This window comes from Stigmatopora nigra, chromosome 11 (genome assembly GCF_051989575.1).
Source record: "Stigmatopora nigra isolate UIUO_SnigA chromosome 11, RoL_Snig_1.1, whole genome shotgun sequence".
Classification (NCBI taxonomy): domain Eukaryota; kingdom Metazoa; phylum Chordata; class Actinopteri; order Syngnathiformes; family Syngnathidae; genus Stigmatopora; species Stigmatopora nigra.
Genome location: NC_135518.1, coordinates 7937714 through 7957579, shown reverse-complemented (window position 1 = coordinate 7957579; position 19866 = coordinate 7937714). Strand labels below are relative to the sequence as shown.

Sequence of the window (19866 nt, the reverse complement as noted above, 5' to 3'; positions counted from 1 at the left end):
CTGCTTCAAAATCTACTTTAGCCAACAAATGTTGGCTAAAGTAGATTTTGGAACAGTGGTTTTTATAAGTATTTGTTTATGTAGTTAAAAAGAAAAAAAAAAACACAGAAGAAAACACCCTGACAATTCTGTGTTTTTTTTTTCTTTTTTTATACTTATTCAAAAAAAACACCCTTTTTTATTGTAATTTTCCTTTATTTCTTATTACAAGTGTCCTGTTTTTTTGCCAATGTCCAAAAATAAATATATATTCCATGAATTTTTTTGGTTTTTTTGCCTATGTCCAAAAATATAATGAATTTTTTTTTCTAAGTGTTTTGTCTGCAGTTGGAGGAAAACGCTGGCTACTTTTCAAAAAAATGACTAAGTGTTTTATGTACTATTTATGAATTGTTTTCTGTTGATAAAATAAAATGTTATTAGCATTTTGTGAGGAACAAGACATATATTCACTTCAAATCATTTATTTTTTTTCAAAAATGTAATGAAGACTTGAGATGTCCATCAGTGAATCCTGGAAGAAAAAAAAAGTTAAGATACAATAGTATAAGTCAAACATTAAAATAAAATTGAAAATCATACCTTTCCTGTCAGTTGTTTGTTGCCATGTTACCATCCCACTGCAATGATGAATTCTGGATAAAAAAAAGTACAGATACAATAGTATAAGTCCAGCATTAAAATATTTAAAAAAAAAAAAATAAACTTTTTATAACCAGGTTTTTGTGCCACAAGAGGGGGAAAAAAACCTGGAAATATTAAGCATTCATACCTGCCAGTTTGATGTTCATTAAGTCCACTGCTGTGACGGAGAGACCAAAAATGATCTGGAAATCTTTAACTGCAGTACTCAAAAGCCCTTATCCAGCCTATTTTCCATGTCATCCACCTACATCAAATAATCAGGATTTTGATCATATGATTCAGTGGTGGGAGATATGGAAAACATACTAGACAGGGGCCCTCGAGAGTTGGAGAAGTTTGTCTTGTCACCTTTCTCGGGTGAACCCTGGAGAAGATACAAAAGAGTAGTTTTAGTACACATTACATGGAATATAATAACATGAGACATTTATCCTACTTCTGCCTCGACTTATCAATTTCACAATGGCTTTAAACCACCAAAATCACCAGTGTGATTCTTTAACCATTTTGAAGCACAAATGACCTGCATTCACTTCCCTGTCATTTAATCCTAGATGAGTTCTTCCAATCATTGTTTTTTTTAATATCCCAAAGCACTTTCGTTTTTTCTCTTACACTGGGGGAAAAAGTTATTTCACCTTGCTTAAACAAGTCAAAAATGACCGTGCTATTGTTGAATGAATCTCACAGATTTTGTCAAACCTATATTCAAAGCTAAAAATGAGGTCTATCCCCTGAGGTCTTTCTTTAAGAAAGTGAAGGGAAAATAAGCCCAGGGGTAAGGTATACATTCTATAAGTATATTCCTTACAACCCCACTGATGTCACTTGTGGGTGAATTATCCACACAAGTTCTTGCTATTAAAAATCAACTCCAAAATTGTTAGTGGTCATTCAAAATTTGAATGTATAAATGAAAAACAAGCTAATTGAGCAAAGCCGTGAATACTGAACGCTGATGTTTAATTATTACGCTGATCGAGAAAACAAAGTTAAAAAAGAAAAAGACTCAATGACAAACCGCTGGTGATGGCTCCGACAAGTTGCTCCTTTTTGGTCGTTACGGCCACATTTTCGATGTTTTCCAGCAGTCTGTGCTCGTTGAGGAACTGAAACACAAAGGAATGATTTCTTGTTAAACATAGAAAGTAATAGGTAACGCAATGTAGACGAATTGTTTGCAAACATTTTGTTGTCTCCATCCACGTGTGCCACATCACGCCAACGTAGTATGCATGCTCCCGTCAAAATTCAGTCTTAAAATGAGAACTGGGGCTTCGAAAACCCAAAATGACAAAGTACCGAATGTGCTGCATTGTTCTGGAAGAACTTAATCGGGTCTTTCTTCGGTAAATCGTCACTTTTGAGCAGCTCTGCAGTACACTGCCGTAAAGACTCCGGGCTCATCCGCCATTTTGAAGACAAGGGGGGTCCTTCGAACTGTGACCTCGGTCATGCCTGTTAAAAATAGAAACACAAAAAGACATTGTTTTCATAAAAACACGTATTAAATTAATACAGGATATTATGAAAACAATTTAGTATCTTGCGCTTGTCATATTTAGGCTTTAGTATTGCAACGTCTGAATCAATCTAACCCTCAATAAGTATTTTATGGCTATAAAACATTTAATGCAGCTACAGTTGCAACACAGCATCGATAATAAAAAAGCATCAATACTAACCTCATACAATTTAAGTATTATTTAGGAATACGTGCATTTGCTTGTTCAGCTCGCTACAGATGTAGTTTGTTAGCTCTGGCTGTTCCTATCACTAGCCAATGACGTATCTCTACGCCATCAAGGAGCGTCGGTGTCGTCAACTCGAAATCTGATTGGTTAAAGCAAAAGTATTATCGACGCTTATTTAAAGCTGCAGCGCCTGAAAAACTGACTGAAGTCCCCCCATGTATATTTCTGACCCTGGCAATTAATTATGGCTGAAATTGGTTAAATGCTAAATATGAAAACCCACATCTGGAAGCAGTGCAACCAAGGCAAAAGCAATGAAAGCTGACAGACAATTTGGAATTATTTTATAAGTATTCATGGACAAAATAACTGTGATTCAGATATTTTTTGGCCAGCAGAGGACTTGCAGGCCATGGCTGTTCATCACTGTTATATGGGCAGTTTTATCAATTTCTATGATGGATGTGCTGAACAAAAACATAACTTTGGGATGGGATCCAAAAAAACATTAAATAGTGTAGTCACATCTCAACACCGTATGGTCGATACAGAAGCAAATACATATAAATTTGAACCTGCTGTCATGGAAATGTAAAGGAATTTGCCTGCAACGTACAGTACATTCCAACCGGTTTGCAGCGCGTGAAAAGCGTGCGGAGGAACTCGCCTTTACTGAACCGTGTTTATTAGCATTTACGCCCAAAGTGGCGTGCTTTTTGCATTTCTAGTGGGTGACTCATCACGACCCATCTGCACAATATCACGTGCAAATAAACAGCTTTGTTAAAAATGTAGTCCTATTGTTTCTGTCGGATTTACTGGTGCGCAGTTAGCCACAAATTTCCTTTCATCTTCTCATGTTTAAATGATTAGTTACGCTACGACGTTTCCCAGGAAACATTGACTACATTTGCTAATCTAAAACACGTTTGTCCAAAGAGTTTCTACCCAAACACAATTCAATTGGATTGTTGCATAACATTCAAGAAACACAAGATCCGCTTTAATTTCTGTATACAACTATGTATAAATAAATAAGTATGATAGTTCTAGTACTTTAAGACCAGTCCACCTGCTGCATTACACAAACATCCGATACGCATCCTTCCATCAGTGGGTGAGAAAATAAGAGAGGAGGCGTGGGGTGGCCTCCATTCTCAACGGCTGATTAAAGAGATCAGTGAAGCTAATTGCTACCTGTAAGCAGGAGCTCCCAGCAGTCTATCTAGACTCTGCTGATTTATTCATGTCACAAACTCCTTTAAATGGATCTTCTCGACTCGTGGTCTAGCTAGATAGGGGTCCTCTGTCATTTCCAGCCATTGCTGCAGTTGAGGTGGGCGATATCCTGAGTGGGCGTCGGCCGCTGAGATGTACTAAACATAACTGCGGGGGCATAAATCTAATCTAATGCATGTGATGCCTTCGGAGAGATCGTAAAGCTCACACGCGCAAGACACACATACATATGCATTAAAAAAAGCATCAGAGGGAAACTGGTGCTCCTCCTTAGAATTCAAGAACAGGAACCTGACTTTGTCCCAGATTAAATGCTTCATGAAGAAAGGTGTACCTCTTAAGACCCGTGATTTTAGGAGGTGCTCCAGAACAAGCCATATTTTTCATCCATTCATCATTGCCCCTATTCCCATGCTCGGGGGCCCATGTTTAAAATCTATTTACGCTTCCCTTGTGACCACTTGGATCTTTCTATGACACCTGGTGGGCTTGGAGATGTCTGTAAAGATCAAGTTAGCAACTTTTACTGCATATATATAGTGAAGAAAAGAGAGAATGCTGACCCCAACAAGTGCAAAGTATTCACTTCACACTTTAATTTGTCAGTATTGAAGATTTCTTCACCAAAGGTAAATGGACTTAACATTTCTACCTAAAAGGCACTCAAAGCACTTTGACACTATATCATCATTTATACCTAATGATGACAGGCTCTGAGAGTAATGGGGGGCTCAGTATCTTGCTCAAGGAAACTTAGACAAGGTCACCAGGGAAGGGAACTCAACCCTCAACATCTGGGTTGCAAACGACTACTCTATGACTAAACGTCTTAGCTCTTAGTACCTATTTTTTCTTTAAACATGCAGCAGTGACAGAGACGTAAACAATCCCTACTGTGAAAAATGATGTTTACATGTATTCTTTTAAATATACTGAATGAGACTTTATTCATATCCAGAGCAAGAAAATCAAGCCCATCCAGTACTTGCTTGGCTGCAACTTCTGGTTGGCCAGTCAAGGGATTACTTGATGACATCATGACAATGTCCATTACAGCCAACTGCCCATGTTTAATTGCTTCCGCGGACTTCCATAAGGGAAGGATTTTCCGCCACCAAGAAGATCCCTGGGTTGGGGGTTGCTTGGTGGGGCTTCCATGCACTGTGGAGTGAGAAAATCTCAGGCTCTCTTGGGTTGGGGAGGGGGTTCTTCCTTCTTCACATCCTTGCCCCCCGACAAAAAAAGAACACGGAAGCATTGGGCACTTTCCCAAACCGCTGAAAACAACAAGGCCAAGCCAAAATCCCAGTTTAACATCCGAGAAAAGAAGTGGAGGAAAGTCATCCGGTGGCCGCCACTGTGGGAATGTTGTCAAGTGCGCTTTCCACAGGGCTTGGGAATCCCACACCAGAGAGCAAACCTGTGGGCATGGAAAATTGTAGCCCCCCCGCCCCACGAGACCAAACATTTGAAAATACTATTTGATCACTAAAAGAGAGGGACCGACATGCATCATATTAAGTGCAATAAGGCGGTCCCAATGCGCAGTTGTATATTTTTAATGTGGATTGGAAAGGATGCTGAGCTAATTGCATTTGTAATTGCATCAGTATATAATGGTTCCATTTTTTAAAGATAGAAATGAGCAACAACCCCAAACAATGCATAAAAATTAGACAGTCTGCAAAAGATGGACTGTAAACCATCCATAAATCTGATTTTTGGCGACTTTGGGATATTTGCAGGCACTCCAAATAATGCCACATTTCGATTCAACAGCCAGATTGTGAGTACTGCAGTATCAAAATGGTGCAATAGTGATTCCGGGTTTTGTTTTTCCAACCCCACAAGCCTGACTCATTCATCAAAGCTGATCATTACTTCTAATGTGCCTAACATTGACACCAGTTGATATGGCACTTGTTAAAAAGGTCAAACTCTGTCTGTCTGCAGCTGTTTTCCAACACTTTTCTCCATGTTTGGAAAGCAGGGTTACTGGTTCCAGCCGAATGGTCGCACCGGACAAGCTTTATTGCGTACACAATAACTAAAACATCAGTCAAATGAGAGGGAACCAATTAAATGTAAGCGTCTCGTAACAGACGGCAAGAGTAATTACAGAGGCAATCACTTCACATCCTTCCTGCCACATTTCTGTATTACTAGCTCCTTTGGAAAACAGTCAAATTAAGTCTCATTAAGCCGCTTTCAGGTTTTTAATCAGCATGCCATTTGTGAAGTCGAGCTAATATAACCTATGTTATAGGTGCTAATTAGATTTTTAAAAAAAAGTTAAAAGATTTTTAGAGTCAGATGGCCATAGTGTTCTGGGGATGCTGTCATTTGGGGGGACGGGACGGCGAGTTCCGGGAATATCTTTGGAATGAGATCATGTGAATGAAAGGACAAGGCAATTTCTGAAAGGTAACGTGTGTAAGCTCAAAAGGACAGCTCAATTTTGCAAGGCGACGTTAACTCTTTCAGTGCAAGATGTCCATTTTAATTTGCATGAAATGGACTGGACATGTATTGGTGTCAATGGCAGCAAGAGACTTAAAAGGTAACAAAACAATAAATATTGATTATAGTATATCTATATGAATTAAAATAATATACTAAGAAATATTTGCTTTTGAATGTCTAGTTTTTGGTTGCAACGCATATTTTTTTAATCCCTTTTAGAGGGTTAAATGTATATGAAGATATTCAATCCAAATCTGGTGTCGCATTGGTTCTTGGGACGTGAGGTGTTTTGGATTCACTGTAACCACTAAAGGAAGAACTGTCTCCTTAATGATGAATCACAGTCTGTGGATTCTTCCTTGGCTTGTGCTACTTCCTCAGAGGGAATGGACATGAAAAGTTTTTTCTTGCACAAAAGGATTGACTTTTTCACAATTGGATCCCTAAATTTCCTTTGACATAGCCCTCTAATTTAACGGTAATGGACAATTCCACATCAAGCAGCGTCATGAAATGTGTTTGAAAGTGAAGCCTTCCCACAGGAAGACGGCGGTTTCATCCACTGCGTGCTCGAGCAGAGTTGCTGATTCTGTTTTGTGTCTGGGCGGCCTAAATAAGTCTTGAAATTGTGTCCTTAAAAAAAAAAAAAACGAGATGCAAACTGATGGAGACGGAAAGAAAACAAAAGAAGAAAGAGACGCACTGTCAAGTGATGCTGGCATCCTTGAAAGGAGGACAGTGCCATCTAGAGACCTCAGAAAAATAAACCGCAAAGTATTTAGTAATTCTACTACTATTCAGATGGCTGATGAAGTTGTTTTTTCTTCGATAGTCATCAAAAAATTCCTATTAAAATGTTATGTAAGCTTAACATTTGTCAATTAGAGATAGAAAAGACTAAAACAAAAACAGGTTTAACTTACTTGGGGAGAATTTCTTCGCATCCTGGTGATGCCAAAAGCCAGCCCAATCAATTTAGATAATGACTAGAAAGAGAGAACATCCCATTATTACAGCTTTTAGTGAATATAAATAAATGACACATACAAATAAAAGTCTGTTCCATAGCCATTCAGTGAACATACAAAGAGGGAGCGGCATATTTGTGCCTATTATGCACTTTTTAAAGCATAGTATTACATTAGCACTGAATATCTCTATGGTCATTTTTTCCTGTTCACATATAATATTCCCCAACAATAATTGCACTAAAACCATTTAGTTCAAATGTATAACATGTACATGGAACAACAACTGACTAAAATAAATAGGCAGTATACATACATAAAACATATGCATTGTGATACTTTATCCAACAGAGGCAGAATCTCTTGTCATCTCAGTTCCGGTGAAGCAAAAAGTTCTTGATGGCTTCGGGAAGCGGCAGCGTCGGTATGTGGCGCAGACGCTTTTTGCCCATCGCTCTGCGGATGGCCACACGACACACGTGGGTTAACCTGCGAGGGCATCCTGAAATCAAAGACATTTTACCATTATTTTAAGGATTACAGCAATTTTCTTCACTCATTACCAGTTTATTTTCCTGTATTAACATGAATGCCATTCAAGCAAAAAACAAAACAGCATTATACTTGTTTTGACTGACCCTTAGCTTCCAGGAAGGTCCTGAGGGCTTCTGGATCCAGCTTCCTCCGGTTGGGAGCTTCCAGCTGCGACTCATCTACGGCTACGTACTGGGTTTGTGCTCCGTGGTCTAGCAGTAGCTGCACGAAGGTTGCCTCGCATCCGTGTTTCAGGACGGCGTCCAGCATGCAGGAGGCCAGGCCACGGCTCAGGCTGTCGTGGCAAACGGGCCCGGAGTAGTTGAAGTCGGGCTGTGCGCCGGCTTCCAGCAGGGCTCGGAAACAGTGGAGGTGGTGGTAGGCGGCGCTGATGTATAAGGGGCACACCACCAAGGTGTTGAGGGTACGGGCGCTGAGCAACAGGCGGGGGCCCAGTAGGTGGTCCATGTCCACGTCGGCGTTAAAACTGAAACATGCAATCATTTAGAAATATACTACAATACTGTATTGTTAAGATTTGATAAAAATAAAAAAGACAACAGAGGCAACGGCGACCATCTTTTGAGCAAACCTGATGAGTTCCTGCAATACGTCGAGGCGGCCGACACGCGCGGCGTGGTACAGCGGCGTGCTGCGGTGGTGGCGGCTCCCGTTGGGGTTGGCCCCGGCCTCCAGGAGAACGCGCACACAGTCGTGGTGGCCGTTCACCACGGCTACGTACAGCGCCGTCTGGCCTTTGACGTCCACAGACTCCACCTCGGCCCCCCGGGCGATCAGGTAAGCCACGCAGGCGGCGTGTCCCGTCGTGGCCGCGATGCGTAGGGGGGTGCACGGCAGGCAGCCGCAACACCACACCAATTTCTCATTGATGCGCCTGGGGGGGAAAAGGGGGAGGGCAAATTGTGGGTGTTTTCGGGGGTAAGGGGTCAACACGCCCGGCAGGTGTGTAGCCATCGTCATCTCCATCCAATGAACGAAGCTTACTGTTGGAAGGCATCCTCCTCTAGCAGGTTCTGCAGGGTCTCCAGATCACCCACGTGGGCGGCATTGTGCAGGCGCATGTCATCCTGCTCCAGATGTTTATCGCAAAATTGCTCCTCAAGCCATTCCTTCAGGTTGCGACCTAGAAAGAAACTAGTCAGTACCAAATCGAGATCAGAAACGGACTCATAAGCATTCGATTGAATTGGAACTTCAATTATTATCCTCATCAATGTTGTTCATACACCTTCAATGTTGCGCTCCTAAATTACCTGCCTCCGTGGGAACGGGAAGATCTGAAATGGTGATGAGTGGAGGAGAAGGGCATCGAGGTGGCTCATCCACTTGGGGATCGGGTCGCTCGGCCATGCTTGGTGGTCCGGCAGAGGGGCGTGGGGGTCTTCTGCTTGAAACGGGGATCCGAGCAACGAGGAGAGGCGAGGGGCATGAAACCAAACAAAGTTGATGGTACGGACGCGCGTCAGTGAGCTAACCACGTTTCTTCCGGGTAGATAATTTAAAGAGACAGGACACTAAAACAGACTCAATTGTTTTGTGGTTTGGGCTTTACAGATAAAATAAAAAAAAGTAAATCAACCATTAAATGAACCAATCATGAAGACATGCGTCCAAATTATGGCAATGGACACCAACTATTCAGTTTTTATTGGCTCACCCCTAAAAATCCTAAGGAAAAAGAACATGGCCCGCACAAGAAGCTTAAATTCAGCCTACACTGCTTTTCAATGTTTTAGTATACAAAACACATTTTAAAATGTTACAAATAAATACAAATCTGTATCACAATATCTTTTATACCGCTAGATTATTCTGGGATTACCCCTTTCACTGCCATTGACAGCTATAGACATCCCTATTGATCAAACTGCAGAAAATCAAACCCATAAAGGCCCTTTCTTCTTAAATGGGTGCCCTGTATTACATTTAGACAAAGTGAGGCCGACGTTAAAAACATAAAGCAAGGTCAATATAAAAGCTTAAAGGGTTTATGGGGCTACTTTACTGCGCTGAAAAGTGTAGTCGCTCATTAGCAACTTCAACCATTGTGGATCTCAAAAGTCAAATCAGCTTTTTTTGGGGGTGGGGGTATTAGAAAGGCTTCAAACTGATGGTCTTCCATTGAGCTGCTCAATGCGGTTCCAATCCACCTGTTGAAGATGAAGCTGAGAGCAGGTGCCTCCAGTGAGGCGCACCCACTTGAATCTTTTGACTTACATGCTAGGATCGGCTTTAAAAAGTAATTAAAGTGGCATTTTAGTATGTTTTGTGTGTGGTGGCAGCTGTTTTAGGTCTCTACATGGGGTGTAAATGTTAATGTTAATCCAGGATAAATTTGTGGCAATCATTTATTGTTATACTTCACTACAAAAAAACTACATTTTCTGGACTACGATACAATCTCTACATGTACATCATATACAGTCTACATAGTTATTTTACAATACACTTATGGAAGAAATATTTGCTGCCTTAACATAAAATAAATTCGGACTTAATAGTTGTGATAAATTATTTGATGTGGTTAGTTTTACATTAAAGTACAATCATTTAAATTCCAGCATTTTAGGTAAACTACCACACATTCAACCTAATTTTAAAAACCTATTATTATAGATGAGAAGCATAGTTACACAGATAGTAACATTTCTAAGCCACAAAACAAGACTATGACAGTAATTTCAGTAGATATGACTGACAGTGATCTGAAGTGGAGCAGATGTTTTTGTTTTATTTTGCTAAAAGCAGACCTAAAACCTCACACAAAAACGGTAAACTCAAAAGCAGAAAACTTACCACATTCTAATTGGGAATCTGTAGCGCCACTAGAAACTTTTGAATTATAAAACATCATGTTTTTGCTCCTTTTATGTCTTAATGTTTTGATGATTCTATTTACTTTGATTTGCTTTGTACTTTTAAGCTTTTGCTTTGCTGTGCACAATGTTCACAATTTCATGAGTAGATGGTTTTCTTTCCAAATTTGACTGTAAATTGTCATTCATCCCTCCAGATAATCAATAATTAGTATGTTTATAGACTCTTACATTGTAATCATAATGATAAAATAATCGCTAACGTCACTATTTACACATAAAAGTGCAGCTGTGCCTGAAAACAAACACTACTTGAACAAAATAGAACTATTGCAGGAAAAGCTTGTGAAGTGATACAATATTTGGAATAAAACTGAATAATCTAAATGTGCCATCTCAGCTGTATTTTAATATCCCAGAGAGACCAATAAATGTCGAGTATAAACGGAAGGAGGTCATGGAGTTGCCTTTTTGTGACCAGTTATACTTAGTATACATTCATCCAGATCGGAATAGTGGCAAAAATAATCTTGAAAATGGAAGAAAACATTCATTATTGCTTATTTTGGAGTTTTGCACTATCAAGACTGCAAAGTCAACCGTGCCCCACAAACAGATTTTTTTGTGTCCACCTGTGTGGAGTTTGCATGTTCTCCTCAGGCTTGCGTGGGTTTTCTCCGGGTACTCCGCTTTCCTCCCACATTCCGAAGACAAGCATGGTAGGCTGATTAGACACTCTAAAATTGCCCCTAGGTATGAGTGTGAGCGTGAATGGTTGTTTGTCCCCTTGGACCCTGCGATTGGTTGGCCATCAACCCAGGGTGTGTCCCCCCACCTTAGCTGGGATAGGCTCCAGCACCCTTCGCAACCCTTGTGAGGATAAAGTGGTTCAGAAAATGAGTTAAGAGGAATAGATTTCTCACATTAGTCCGAGGAAGAGGAGGAGATGATTCCAGTAAGCTTCTTCTGAATCTCCTCTTCATTTCGCAGTATGTTGGACCTCTTTGCACAAATGCTGTCCTGGCAATCTTTCATCTTTTGGTCAAGCTCATAAAGTTCTGCTTTAAGAGGTTCTAACGCCCATTCTGTCGCTCTGTACAAGCAGGAAACATTGAAATGAATGGGAATGGGAAATTCAGACAAAAGAAGAGTCATTGTAGTATAGCATTTTTCTTTTTGGAGTGATAATGTAGTGTGTTCTTACTTCTGTGCTTCTAACAAAGCCTGTGCATGTTCCTTGTTCTCCCTACGCCAACTTTGGAGCTCCACTTGCATGGCGTCAATGTCCTCCTGCACGTAGTCCATGATCTTCCCCAAAGGTAGCGCGCTCTGACACACCAACTGGATGGACGCACGCAGACGTTCCACCTCCCTGGAGACCAAGTCCTTCTCTTGCTTCAGGGCTTCTTCTGATAGCAACTTCTGAATATAGAAGCAAAAGACATAAGAGGTCAATTTTGTTGAATAAAAGTGATTCAAAACATGAGTGAAATGGTGACACAGAAATGTTTTATGAGAGTGTTATGGAATGTGCATCTCAACTTTGTTCTCGGCCTTATCAGTTATAGTTTCCTTCATAGAAAAAAAACAGGAGTAATTCTAAGTACTGTAGTATTATTCAACTCCTTTAAAACCATAATAACATTAATAGAATTTTACTGACAGCTTCATTTAAAAGTTAAGGATTTCAAAGCAAAAACGTTAGACTGCAATGTTACAAACTAGATGGGTTGGAGTCAAACGGTTGGGGTGGGGGGACCTTGATGACAAAAAGTAGGAGTAGTACCTCCCTTAACTGGCTGCAAACCCGAGGATGTTTGCTCAGCTGGGCTTGTCCGAAAGCCTCGACAATCTCTAAGTGTGCCTATACGTGTGTGTATGAATAAGAAGTCTGACACACACGTCCATGCAGACATAAACACACATTCAGGCAAAGACACACACACACACACACACACACACAAATCCCCCACCTGCACTCGCAGTCCTTGTTTATTTTAGTAACAAGCTGTGGCACCGAGGTTATTTTACTACAGTATTGAGTAACAACCGCCACACTTAGTGGGCCTTTCAAGTTGGACTCATGGCTCACGTCCACCCCGGCCGGCGCAGACACCTGCCACGGCCGGGGCGGTAGACGCTAAACGACGGCTTTTCCTTCCCGGGGATGGGAGGGGGGAAAAGGGCGAGGTCACACGGGTAAACAATGTTGACTATTCAGTCGCGGTGTTTGCAGAAAGTACATCAAGCTTGTGAGTTTGCCATCCTTTTTTTTTGGAGTTCTCCGAATTCAAGGGTTGAAAAGCTTGGGACTGGCGGTTCACCGTCGAGGTGGGTGGCTTTGCACTGGGTGAGAACCCTGCAGCTACATAAACATCGCGGTTCCTCCAGGATTTCGGTTTGGTCGGCGCAATGCACATGATACAGGGTCTGGTGTTCACATTTTTACTTGCGAAAAGTTTAAGTCCTTTCTCTTGTATAACATTAATCATTGGGTGGCGTGCACAATAGATGTCTACAAATCAGATAGGGAAAATGTGCCATGTTGTATTCCATTTACTTAACATTGGAAATGTTGGCATAATAAGTGAGAAAAAGGAAATACTTTGCCTTTCGAGGGTGACTTTGAAAGAGACATTCCTTATATTAAGGGTGTCAGACTCGGGTTTATTTAGATTTACTTATTTTTTTTTTACAAATGGATTAAAATCCCTGAATATATTCAGTTTTTTTTGGGATCTAAAACAACGTTTATTTGAGCTTTTTTTTTATAAATATTTTTAGATTTTACAAAATGATTTCTTAACTAAAAACTGAAAAAAATGATTAAAAAATTAAATTTTTTATTTAAAAGGGGGACATCAGGAAATTTAATTTACATCTATACTAAAAAGTCGGAAAAGAATGGAATTTCCTTTTTTTCATTTTCTCATGACGACCCATAATCGTCCCACTTAATATAACGTCCTTATCATTCTCCTCCTGACTTGAAGTGAAATTCCACAAATACCAATAGCATAAGATATTGAAACACCCAAAGAATGAACATGATTAATTGAATGTCAGGTTAATTTCCTGATGCGCTCCAGAAATACACCAGTGCTCTGCCCCTCCATGTTTATGAAGCGTTGCAGAGCAGAATATTTATTTTTTCGACAACTCTACAGAGTATTCCAACCCCTTTTCCTCTCGCTCTGTGGCGCTCACTCAACAACCGTCCATTTGTGAGTCACGGGGTTTATTTATATGTTACAAACCGTCATCGAGCCAAATTTCAGAGACGGGGGGGAAAGAGCGCAGAAAATTCTTACAAAAACGTAGCAGCTTTGAGAGGTAAATTATGTGCACGTAAAAAGAACAAGGATCTTAAATGAGGTAAATATACAAGAGCCCCCAATGGGGTCAAGGCCAGGCCGAGTCCACAAACATACGACATGAAATGTCTTACTGCTTGTGTTAGTAGAATTTGATTAGTTGGAGACAACCTACAGTAATGTCAATTCCCAACTGCATTTTAATCAGACACAAACGTCAGCATTTCTGCTCTGAGGTCAAAGCACTCAGTGACGAATTGCGGCGTCTGAAATTTCAAACCCGACATAAAACCAGGAATGAGCAAGTTCAATATTTACATTTTTTAACCGGCACGCTCTACCGTGATTACACCAGGAAAAATGACTCCATTAAACTGACGTCTGCGTACTTTCATGTCAGGAAGGAAGTCATTTTAGTTCTATACGCAGCTGACATGGGAGGGGTCTCCTCAATACGACCGACCAGCGCGCATACCTGTTCCAGTCTATCTTTGGAAACCGCACTGGCTAGTCTGAGATGTGTGTTTTGACACTGAAAACCGAGAAGATTCAATTAGAAAAAAGGAGTGCATAAACCCGACAAGGTCTATTTTTTTTTAAATTTTGGGTATAAAGAAATAGATTTGGTTAGGGGGGTGGTATTTTAAATAAAAATGAAATGACGATCCTTGTTGGCTGACATCGAACCTGAGATGTGTTTCATAACAATGACATCAGAGGCCATGGTCGAGGGGGCCTCTCTCCATGAATGACAGTCCAAAACAGTTAGGGGTGGGCTCGGAAGGGACGAGGGAGAGTGCGCTTCAATGGAGAGGACCACCCAAAGCAGACAAAACTCTCACGTGTGCAACAACAATGAAATACTGCTGACGAGACGCTCATATGCGACTCAAGACAATGATGCAGAAACATACACAATCCCTTTTTAACACAGCTAGAGTCCAAATGCAGCTCGACTAACAACTACGCTGACAAAAAAAATGAAGGACACCCACAGTTTTCAACATCTTTGGGAGTCAGCAACCTGCGGCTCCCGAGCCACACATGACTCTTTTGAACAGTGACAAATAGCAAATGCCAATTTACATAATTTTGATGGGCTTGGTCATTGTTTTTTGTAAAAATCAAACTACTAGTTACTATACTGTGTGTCATAGAATGATAGGTTTCTGTTCAAATGGAGACTATTATTTAGTTTGATCTGATAGAGTAAGAGTTGATGGATTGCATAAAGACAAATGCTAAATAAACTAACATTATATGCTGCCTTATTTCATTTGAACTGTAAAAATAATTTGTGGCTGGTGGTGGTTGCTTTTTAGTGGGAGTCAGGTACACATACCTCTAAGAAATATAGAAAACGTCCCCCAATTCTGACCTAGACGGGTCAACAAATCTTAAAAGTCAATATACAACTCAACCACCAACCACTTGAACAGAAATGTTGCATTTTATTTTCCTCCCAATGCAGATTAAATCTCAAAAACACTCGTTATGAAACGAGATGCCGAGTTGGCGACTATTTTATCACATAAAGCAGAAGTGTTTTTGTATTTGGACCTTTGTAAAAGGTATTGAGAAAGACCAGAACATATTTAGCTCCAGACATCTTAATGTGTGCATCAGTTGCGTACGTGTGTGGTCCACGTGAAGCCACACTTGCCTGTCAGGATATTAGACCTTCGGCATTACTTGGAGGGGAACATTTTTGTGGTTTGGAGGCAGCGTAATTGCACCTCGACACCAACTTTGTTTACATCTCCTCTGCGTGATAATAACCAGGGTTGCACGGTACATTTCAAAGGCAGTTGCCATTTGGAGACATTTTGCAAACGTCTGATTAAACTCATTGATAGACCCAGTACTCTGACAAGATTGGTAAAGTGCGCCCTCTTGTGGACAAATACGGAAACGCCAGCACGCTGGACAGTACCTCTTTTGATTTCATGGAGGACGACGATGAAGGCTCAAAATCTTTTTTGGTTTCGAGGATTTTTTTCACGAGTCCGCCTGCATTAACAGAAATATTCAGCAGAATGAAAAGACAATTAGAAAATAATAATTCCTTGCAAATAACAAAGAGGAAAATAACATTACTACCATGTTGTTCGTCACTATAAAGGATTTGTGCAGGTTCCTGTAAGGAAAAAGAAAACAAATTAATGTGTTATTTGAATGCAGATCAACAAATAATGCTAATATGTGAGTGTATTAATTTATTAGTGACCTTCTCATCAGCATTTGCCGGTTCAGGGACAGCCTCACCCACAAGAAACTGTTCATCTTCCTCATCTTCATCATCAGATGGCTTCTTTCCCTCCCTAATGACTAATGCACTAGAAAGCCTGAAAAAGAGATAATAACAGAGTCAATAGTGTTGCAATTTTGTAAGTATGTTTCCAACAATTAAAAAGAAATAACAAACACAGAAAACAGCACACTGTCAGGTCACCTTTCAACATGGGGTCCTTCGACAAAGCTTTCTTGTTTCTTGACTAGAGGAGGAGCCGCACGAGCGCTGCCGGGTCGTGTGGTTCGCTTACTGATACAAAATAAAATTGAAGATATTGATCTTTCTTTTCTAGTTTGCAAAATAATAATTTTGTGTAAAAGCAAAAGGAGCAGTTGTTGTCATTACATTTGACTTGGAAATGTGGTGCCTGCTTCCACGCTGTCCTTGGGAAGCTGAGCATCTGCAAAAGGGCAGCAAACTGGTGTTTAATTTACAAGTTTGAGCAAAAATTATATCAAATTGAGTGTGAATACTTACCGCCATCACTGTCAGATTCATCTGTTGAGAATGAGAATAAAAATTTGCACAAAGTTGGGGAAAAATAATGAAGGAATACAAAATAAACATGAAATAGACATATTTAGTGAGGTAAAAGCATACTTACCATGTCCTGCAATTCTAGGTTTCCTCCGTTGTCCTTTGGCAGAAGATGGCCGAGGTATTTTTGTTGTACTGTCAACTTGTGAGGCCTATAGAAAATAGGATTCTATTTATTTAGACTAGAGCCATCTGTCCAACTATCTACATAAAACCAATGGCTTTTTTATATTATTGTGAAAGGTCAAATTCACCCACTGTAATAAAAAATGTCAATAATTTTCTGAAAGACTAATGATAAGGCAAATTATTTGTGGTAAAGTTACCTGGTTTTCAACATTGTCTGCAGGCTGTTCGCACAAAAACACAACTTTATGACAAGTAGGACTAGTTTCCAAAATATAGCTATTTTAAACATTACACTTGAATTCTATTTATCACTAGCAGACATCAATTGATGAGAAGATTATGACAACCAAACAGCCACACTACAAAATTTAGGCCCACACTTATAATCATTCTTCTATCGGACTGAATACCTCATCAGTCTCCTCTGGTTCCTTCCAAGAATAAGAGGTGGGTAAATAGAAAGAAAAATATTCTTAATACAAATTAACAGAGATTACTATCAACTTTTTTTTAAGAAGAATATAGTGTGTAAAAGTATAAAGAACTTACAGCTGTTGTTCTGGACTCTTCCTCTGTGTCTTTTGGTGGTACTTCTGATATTCTCTCCTTTAAACACAGACATTTATTCTCCAATAAGAAACATCTATTGGCTACATGAAGAGTTTTCTTGATTTTCAGACAAACCTTGTGACTTTCTCTCTCGTGTTTTCGATTCTTATCGTCACTCTCTTTGCGTCTTTCTGCCTCTCTGTCTCGTTCTCGCCGCTTGTCCCGGCTTCTTTCAGGGTCGCGCTGAGAATCCCGTCCTCGCGTTCTGTCTTGACTATTGTCTTGCTCTCTTTCATGCTCTTTATCCTTCTCCTTGTCTATGTGTTTCCCTCTCCTTTTGTCTTTATCCTTGTCTGGCGCGCGTTCACGGCTCCTGTCCCGTTCACGCCGGTGGTTCTTGCCGGAACGCTCCCGGTCGTGGCGGTGGTCTCTCTCTCCATCGCGACGCTGTCTCTCCGACTCTCTGGGATGGTCCGGGTCCTTGTCTTCTCTGCTTCCGCTGCGTTCGATCCTCTTTTTTTCCTGATTTAGTCAACAGTCAGTCAGCTGACATTAAATATTTAACAACACGCAGATAGTAGAAATGGATTTTCTTTTTACCTCTCGTTCGGCCGACTGATGTTCACGTCCTTCTCGATTCTCTTTGTCTTGAGACTTAGATGTGGGCTTGATTTTCAAATCTACCTTATCGCCAGAAAGTACTCGTTTAACTGCCTCCTCACTGGAAAGCTGTAGAATCAAGGGTATAAGACTCGGGTTGGTTCGCGGGCCGCTTTAACGTCAACTTGATTTCACTTGGACCGGACCATTTTAGATCTAATATTTAGATTTATTTTAATTTTTTTTTATAAATGGATTAAAAGAACTACATTTGAATTACTTTGTAGTTCTTCCTGAGGTACTAGTTTCAACTTTGTCCACAGAATTCACACTTTTTAACAAATGGGATGTTTCAGATGGTGATAATGAACAAACCTTGTTGAGGCAACACTTGGCGATAACCTGCAGTAGCTCGTTGGTCTTTTCAGGCTCGTGGCCGGCGACAATGCGTGCCGGCTTTGCAGCAAGAGGCTCGCCGCTGACAAGCGTCACGACGTCGATGGCTTTTTGAAGAAAAGCGATTTTAGTATCTTTGTCCTAGAAAAAAAAAAAAGATGAGTTGTTACACATTGCAATGAATTGTATTAGGTTTCTAGTCAACACTTACTGTATCACATTAAGACATACAACCAGCATGCATTCACAAGCTGCTGCCATTGACAGCGCATAATGTCCAATTCATTTGAATTTGTGGGGTTGACATGGAGTACATCACAAGGTTTGACTCCTAAATGAATTGTGGTAATAAATATAGCAGGATATGCCAGGTTACCTTCACATTATCTGACTTCAGTTCATTGTCTTTATACAGCCCCTTCAGGAAACCAGTAGTTCTGATGATCTGAAAGTCAGAAGAACAAGAACACATGAATAATAGTCATTTTTGGACACCTGTGGCTTATTTAATTGAGTAATAAGACTCTGTTACAATAGTTGCGAATGCTGACACATTGTGGTTTATCAAATATACATGCACGCATAGTGAAATACAACACGACGTGTCTGAAGAACACCACGGCTGTCACAATTTAAAAGTAGTGCCTATTTGTATTCATTACAATTGTAATTAGATTATTAGCATTATATTGATTCATAGATGTATTTAAAAGGATAATTAAAAAATGTAATATAACAATTGCTTATATTTTTTTCAGATGACAAAAAGTAGTTATAATAATAAAGTAATATGAAGGGTTAAAGGTGCCCCACCCCTCAAAAAAGACCCTAAAATTGCTCTAAAATTGTCAAATTTAACCACATTTTTGAATCATCGCTACCCAGTACCTATAGTAGAAATGTTTTATGATACTGAGGGTGAATTTGTAATCAAGCTTTAAATCAGATGATCTCGTTGTTTTTCCTAAAGCATTTATCAACAACCGCCTGACAACAACATTGTTTGCGCGGCGGCATTGGCAACGGGACGACATAAGCCAAAACACCATTTCTCAGTGGATCTTTCGGCGATGATGCACGGAAGCAGCCCAAAAGGGCTCCCCTATATACTAGTTAAATGTATTTTGCAGCATCAACATTGCATGCTAGCAGACTAAAAATGACTAAAATTGGAAACCGGCTGGGGCGATCGGAAGATCGCGAGTAAACCTACTTCTCATTGGCTGCTATGTTGTGCGTCAAATGTGCAGATTCGTCACAAAACGTCAGATTTTGACTAGAAATAGGACAGCATCATTCTCACCTCAGTGAAGATGTCGTGCAGGTATCGAAAAGGTGGTTTGCTGAGCAGTTTTTCAGTAAGCGGTGGTTTCTTAATCACCCTTCCCAGTGCGTCCTGCGTCTTTTTAACAATAGATGCGTTCATTGCAGCGGGGTTTTCATCAACGCGATGAATAAGAAATAAAACAACAAACAAAACAAACAAGCGCGTCTTATTTACTAACACGCTTGCGCACTTCAGGGAGGCGCATTCAAGTTCCGTTTCTTATTCTACGGACAATTACAGTAGTTGATATCTACAAAGCTGCGTGTGCTGCCCTCTTGTGGAGCGCACATTCGTTAGATTAAAAAAAGCACTAAATTCCAAAACTAAATAAAATAAAAAAT

The 19866-nt window shown here is 40.2% G+C and overlaps 3 protein-coding genes across 7 annotated transcripts; all 3 read right to left on the bottom strand.

The window, feature by feature from the left end:
- Nucleotides 1–88: 88 nt before the first annotated feature.
- LOC144204197 (peptidyl-prolyl cis-trans isomerase FKBP3-like) lies at nt 89–7020 on the bottom strand. Of its 3 annotated transcripts, none has more exons than XM_077728015.1 (7): nt 6965–7020; nt 1948–2103; nt 1667–1754; nt 994–1009; nt 773–889; nt 583–635; nt 89–514 (listed from the first exon to the last, which is right to left on the bottom strand). In XM_077728015.1, the coding sequence occupies exons 2-5, from the start codon at nt 2050–2052 to the stop codon at nt 838–840; spliced, it is 261 nt and encodes an 86-aa protein (XP_077584141.1). In that variant the 5' UTR covers nt 2053–2103; nt 6965–7020; the 3' UTR covers nt 89–514; nt 583–635; nt 773–837. The 3 variants fall into 3 exon arrangements, with proteins under 3 accessions (XP_077584141.1, XP_077584138.1, XP_077584139.1); XM_077728012.1 differs by lacking the exon at nt 6965–7020 and adding an exon at nt 2331–2444; XM_077728013.1 differs by lacking the exon at nt 6965–7020 and adding an exon at nt 2331–2444 and having other exon boundaries at nt 777–889.
- Nucleotides 7021–7043: 23 nt separating this feature from the next.
- asb1 (ankyrin repeat and SOCS box containing 1) lies at nt 7044–10384 on the bottom strand. The gene is made up of 6 exons (XM_077728011.1): nt 10361–10384; nt 8818–8951; nt 8549–8687; nt 8136–8438; nt 7648–8030; nt 7044–7511 (listed from the first exon to the last, which is right to left on the bottom strand). The coding sequence occupies exons 1-6, from the start codon at nt 10363–10365 to the stop codon at nt 7381–7383; spliced, it is 1095 nt and encodes a 364-aa protein (XP_077584137.1). The 5' UTR covers nt 10366–10384; the 3' UTR covers nt 7044–7380.
- On the bottom strand, nt 9895–19733 carry LOC144204195 (TRAF3-interacting protein 1-like). Of its 3 annotated transcripts, XM_077728008.1 has the most exons (17): nt 19502–19733; nt 18575–18643; nt 18178–18339; nt 17803–17931; nt 17338–17724; nt 17203–17259; nt 17064–17084; nt 16851–16874; nt 16592–16676; nt 16465–16485; nt 16333–16387; nt 16147–16236; nt 15922–16039; nt 15795–15831; nt 15628–15704; nt 11585–11802; nt 9895–11473 (listed from the first exon to the last, which is right to left on the bottom strand). In XM_077728008.1, exons 1-17 carry the CDS (start codon nt 19622–19624, stop codon nt 11305–11307), a joined length of 1842 nt encoding a protein of 613 aa, XP_077584134.1. In that variant the 5' UTR covers nt 19625–19733; the 3' UTR covers nt 9895–11304. The 3 variants fall into 3 exon arrangements, with proteins under 3 accessions (XP_077584134.1, XP_077584135.1, XP_077584136.1); XM_077728009.1 differs by lacking the exon at nt 16851–16874; XM_077728010.1 differs by lacking the exons at nt 16851–16874; nt 17064–17084.
- Nucleotides 19734–19866: the final 133 nt, after the last annotated feature.

What these genes read in the sequence shown, in the direction of transcription:
- LOC144204197 (XM_077728015.1), bottom strand. Translation starts at nt 2,052, where the DNA reads ATGAGCCCGGAGTCTTTACGGCAGTGTACTGCAGAGCTGCTCAAAAGT. An exon ending in AGAACAATGCAGCACATTCG is followed by an intron (nt 1,755 to 1,947) that starts GTACTTTGTCAT and finishes TTTGTGTTTCAG; the next exon opens with TTCCTCAACGAGCACAGACT.
- asb1 (XM_077728011.1), bottom strand. An exon ending in GTATTGCAGGAACTCATCAG is followed by an intron (nt 8,031 to 8,135) that starts GTTTGCTCAAAA and finishes TGCATGTTTCAG; the next exon opens with TTTTAACGCCGACGTGGACA. An exon ending in GACCTTCCTGGAAGCTAAGG is followed by an intron (nt 7,512 to 7,647) that starts GTCAGTCAAAAC and finishes CTTTGATTTCAG; the next exon opens with GATGCCCTCGCAGGTTAACC.
- LOC144204195 (XM_077728008.1), bottom strand. Translation starts at nt 19,624, where the DNA reads ATGAACGCATCTATTGTTAAAAAGACGCAGGACGCACTGGGAAGGGTG. An exon ending in ACGAGAGAGAAAGTCACAAG is followed by an intron (nt 17,260 to 17,337) that starts GTTTGTCTGAAA and finishes CTGTGTTTAAAG; the next exon opens with GAGAGAATATCAGAAGTACC. An exon ending in CGGCAAATGCTGATGAGAAG is followed by an intron (nt 15,832 to 15,921) that starts GTCACTAATAAA and finishes TTTTCCTTACAG; the next exon opens with GAACCTGCACAAATCCTTTA.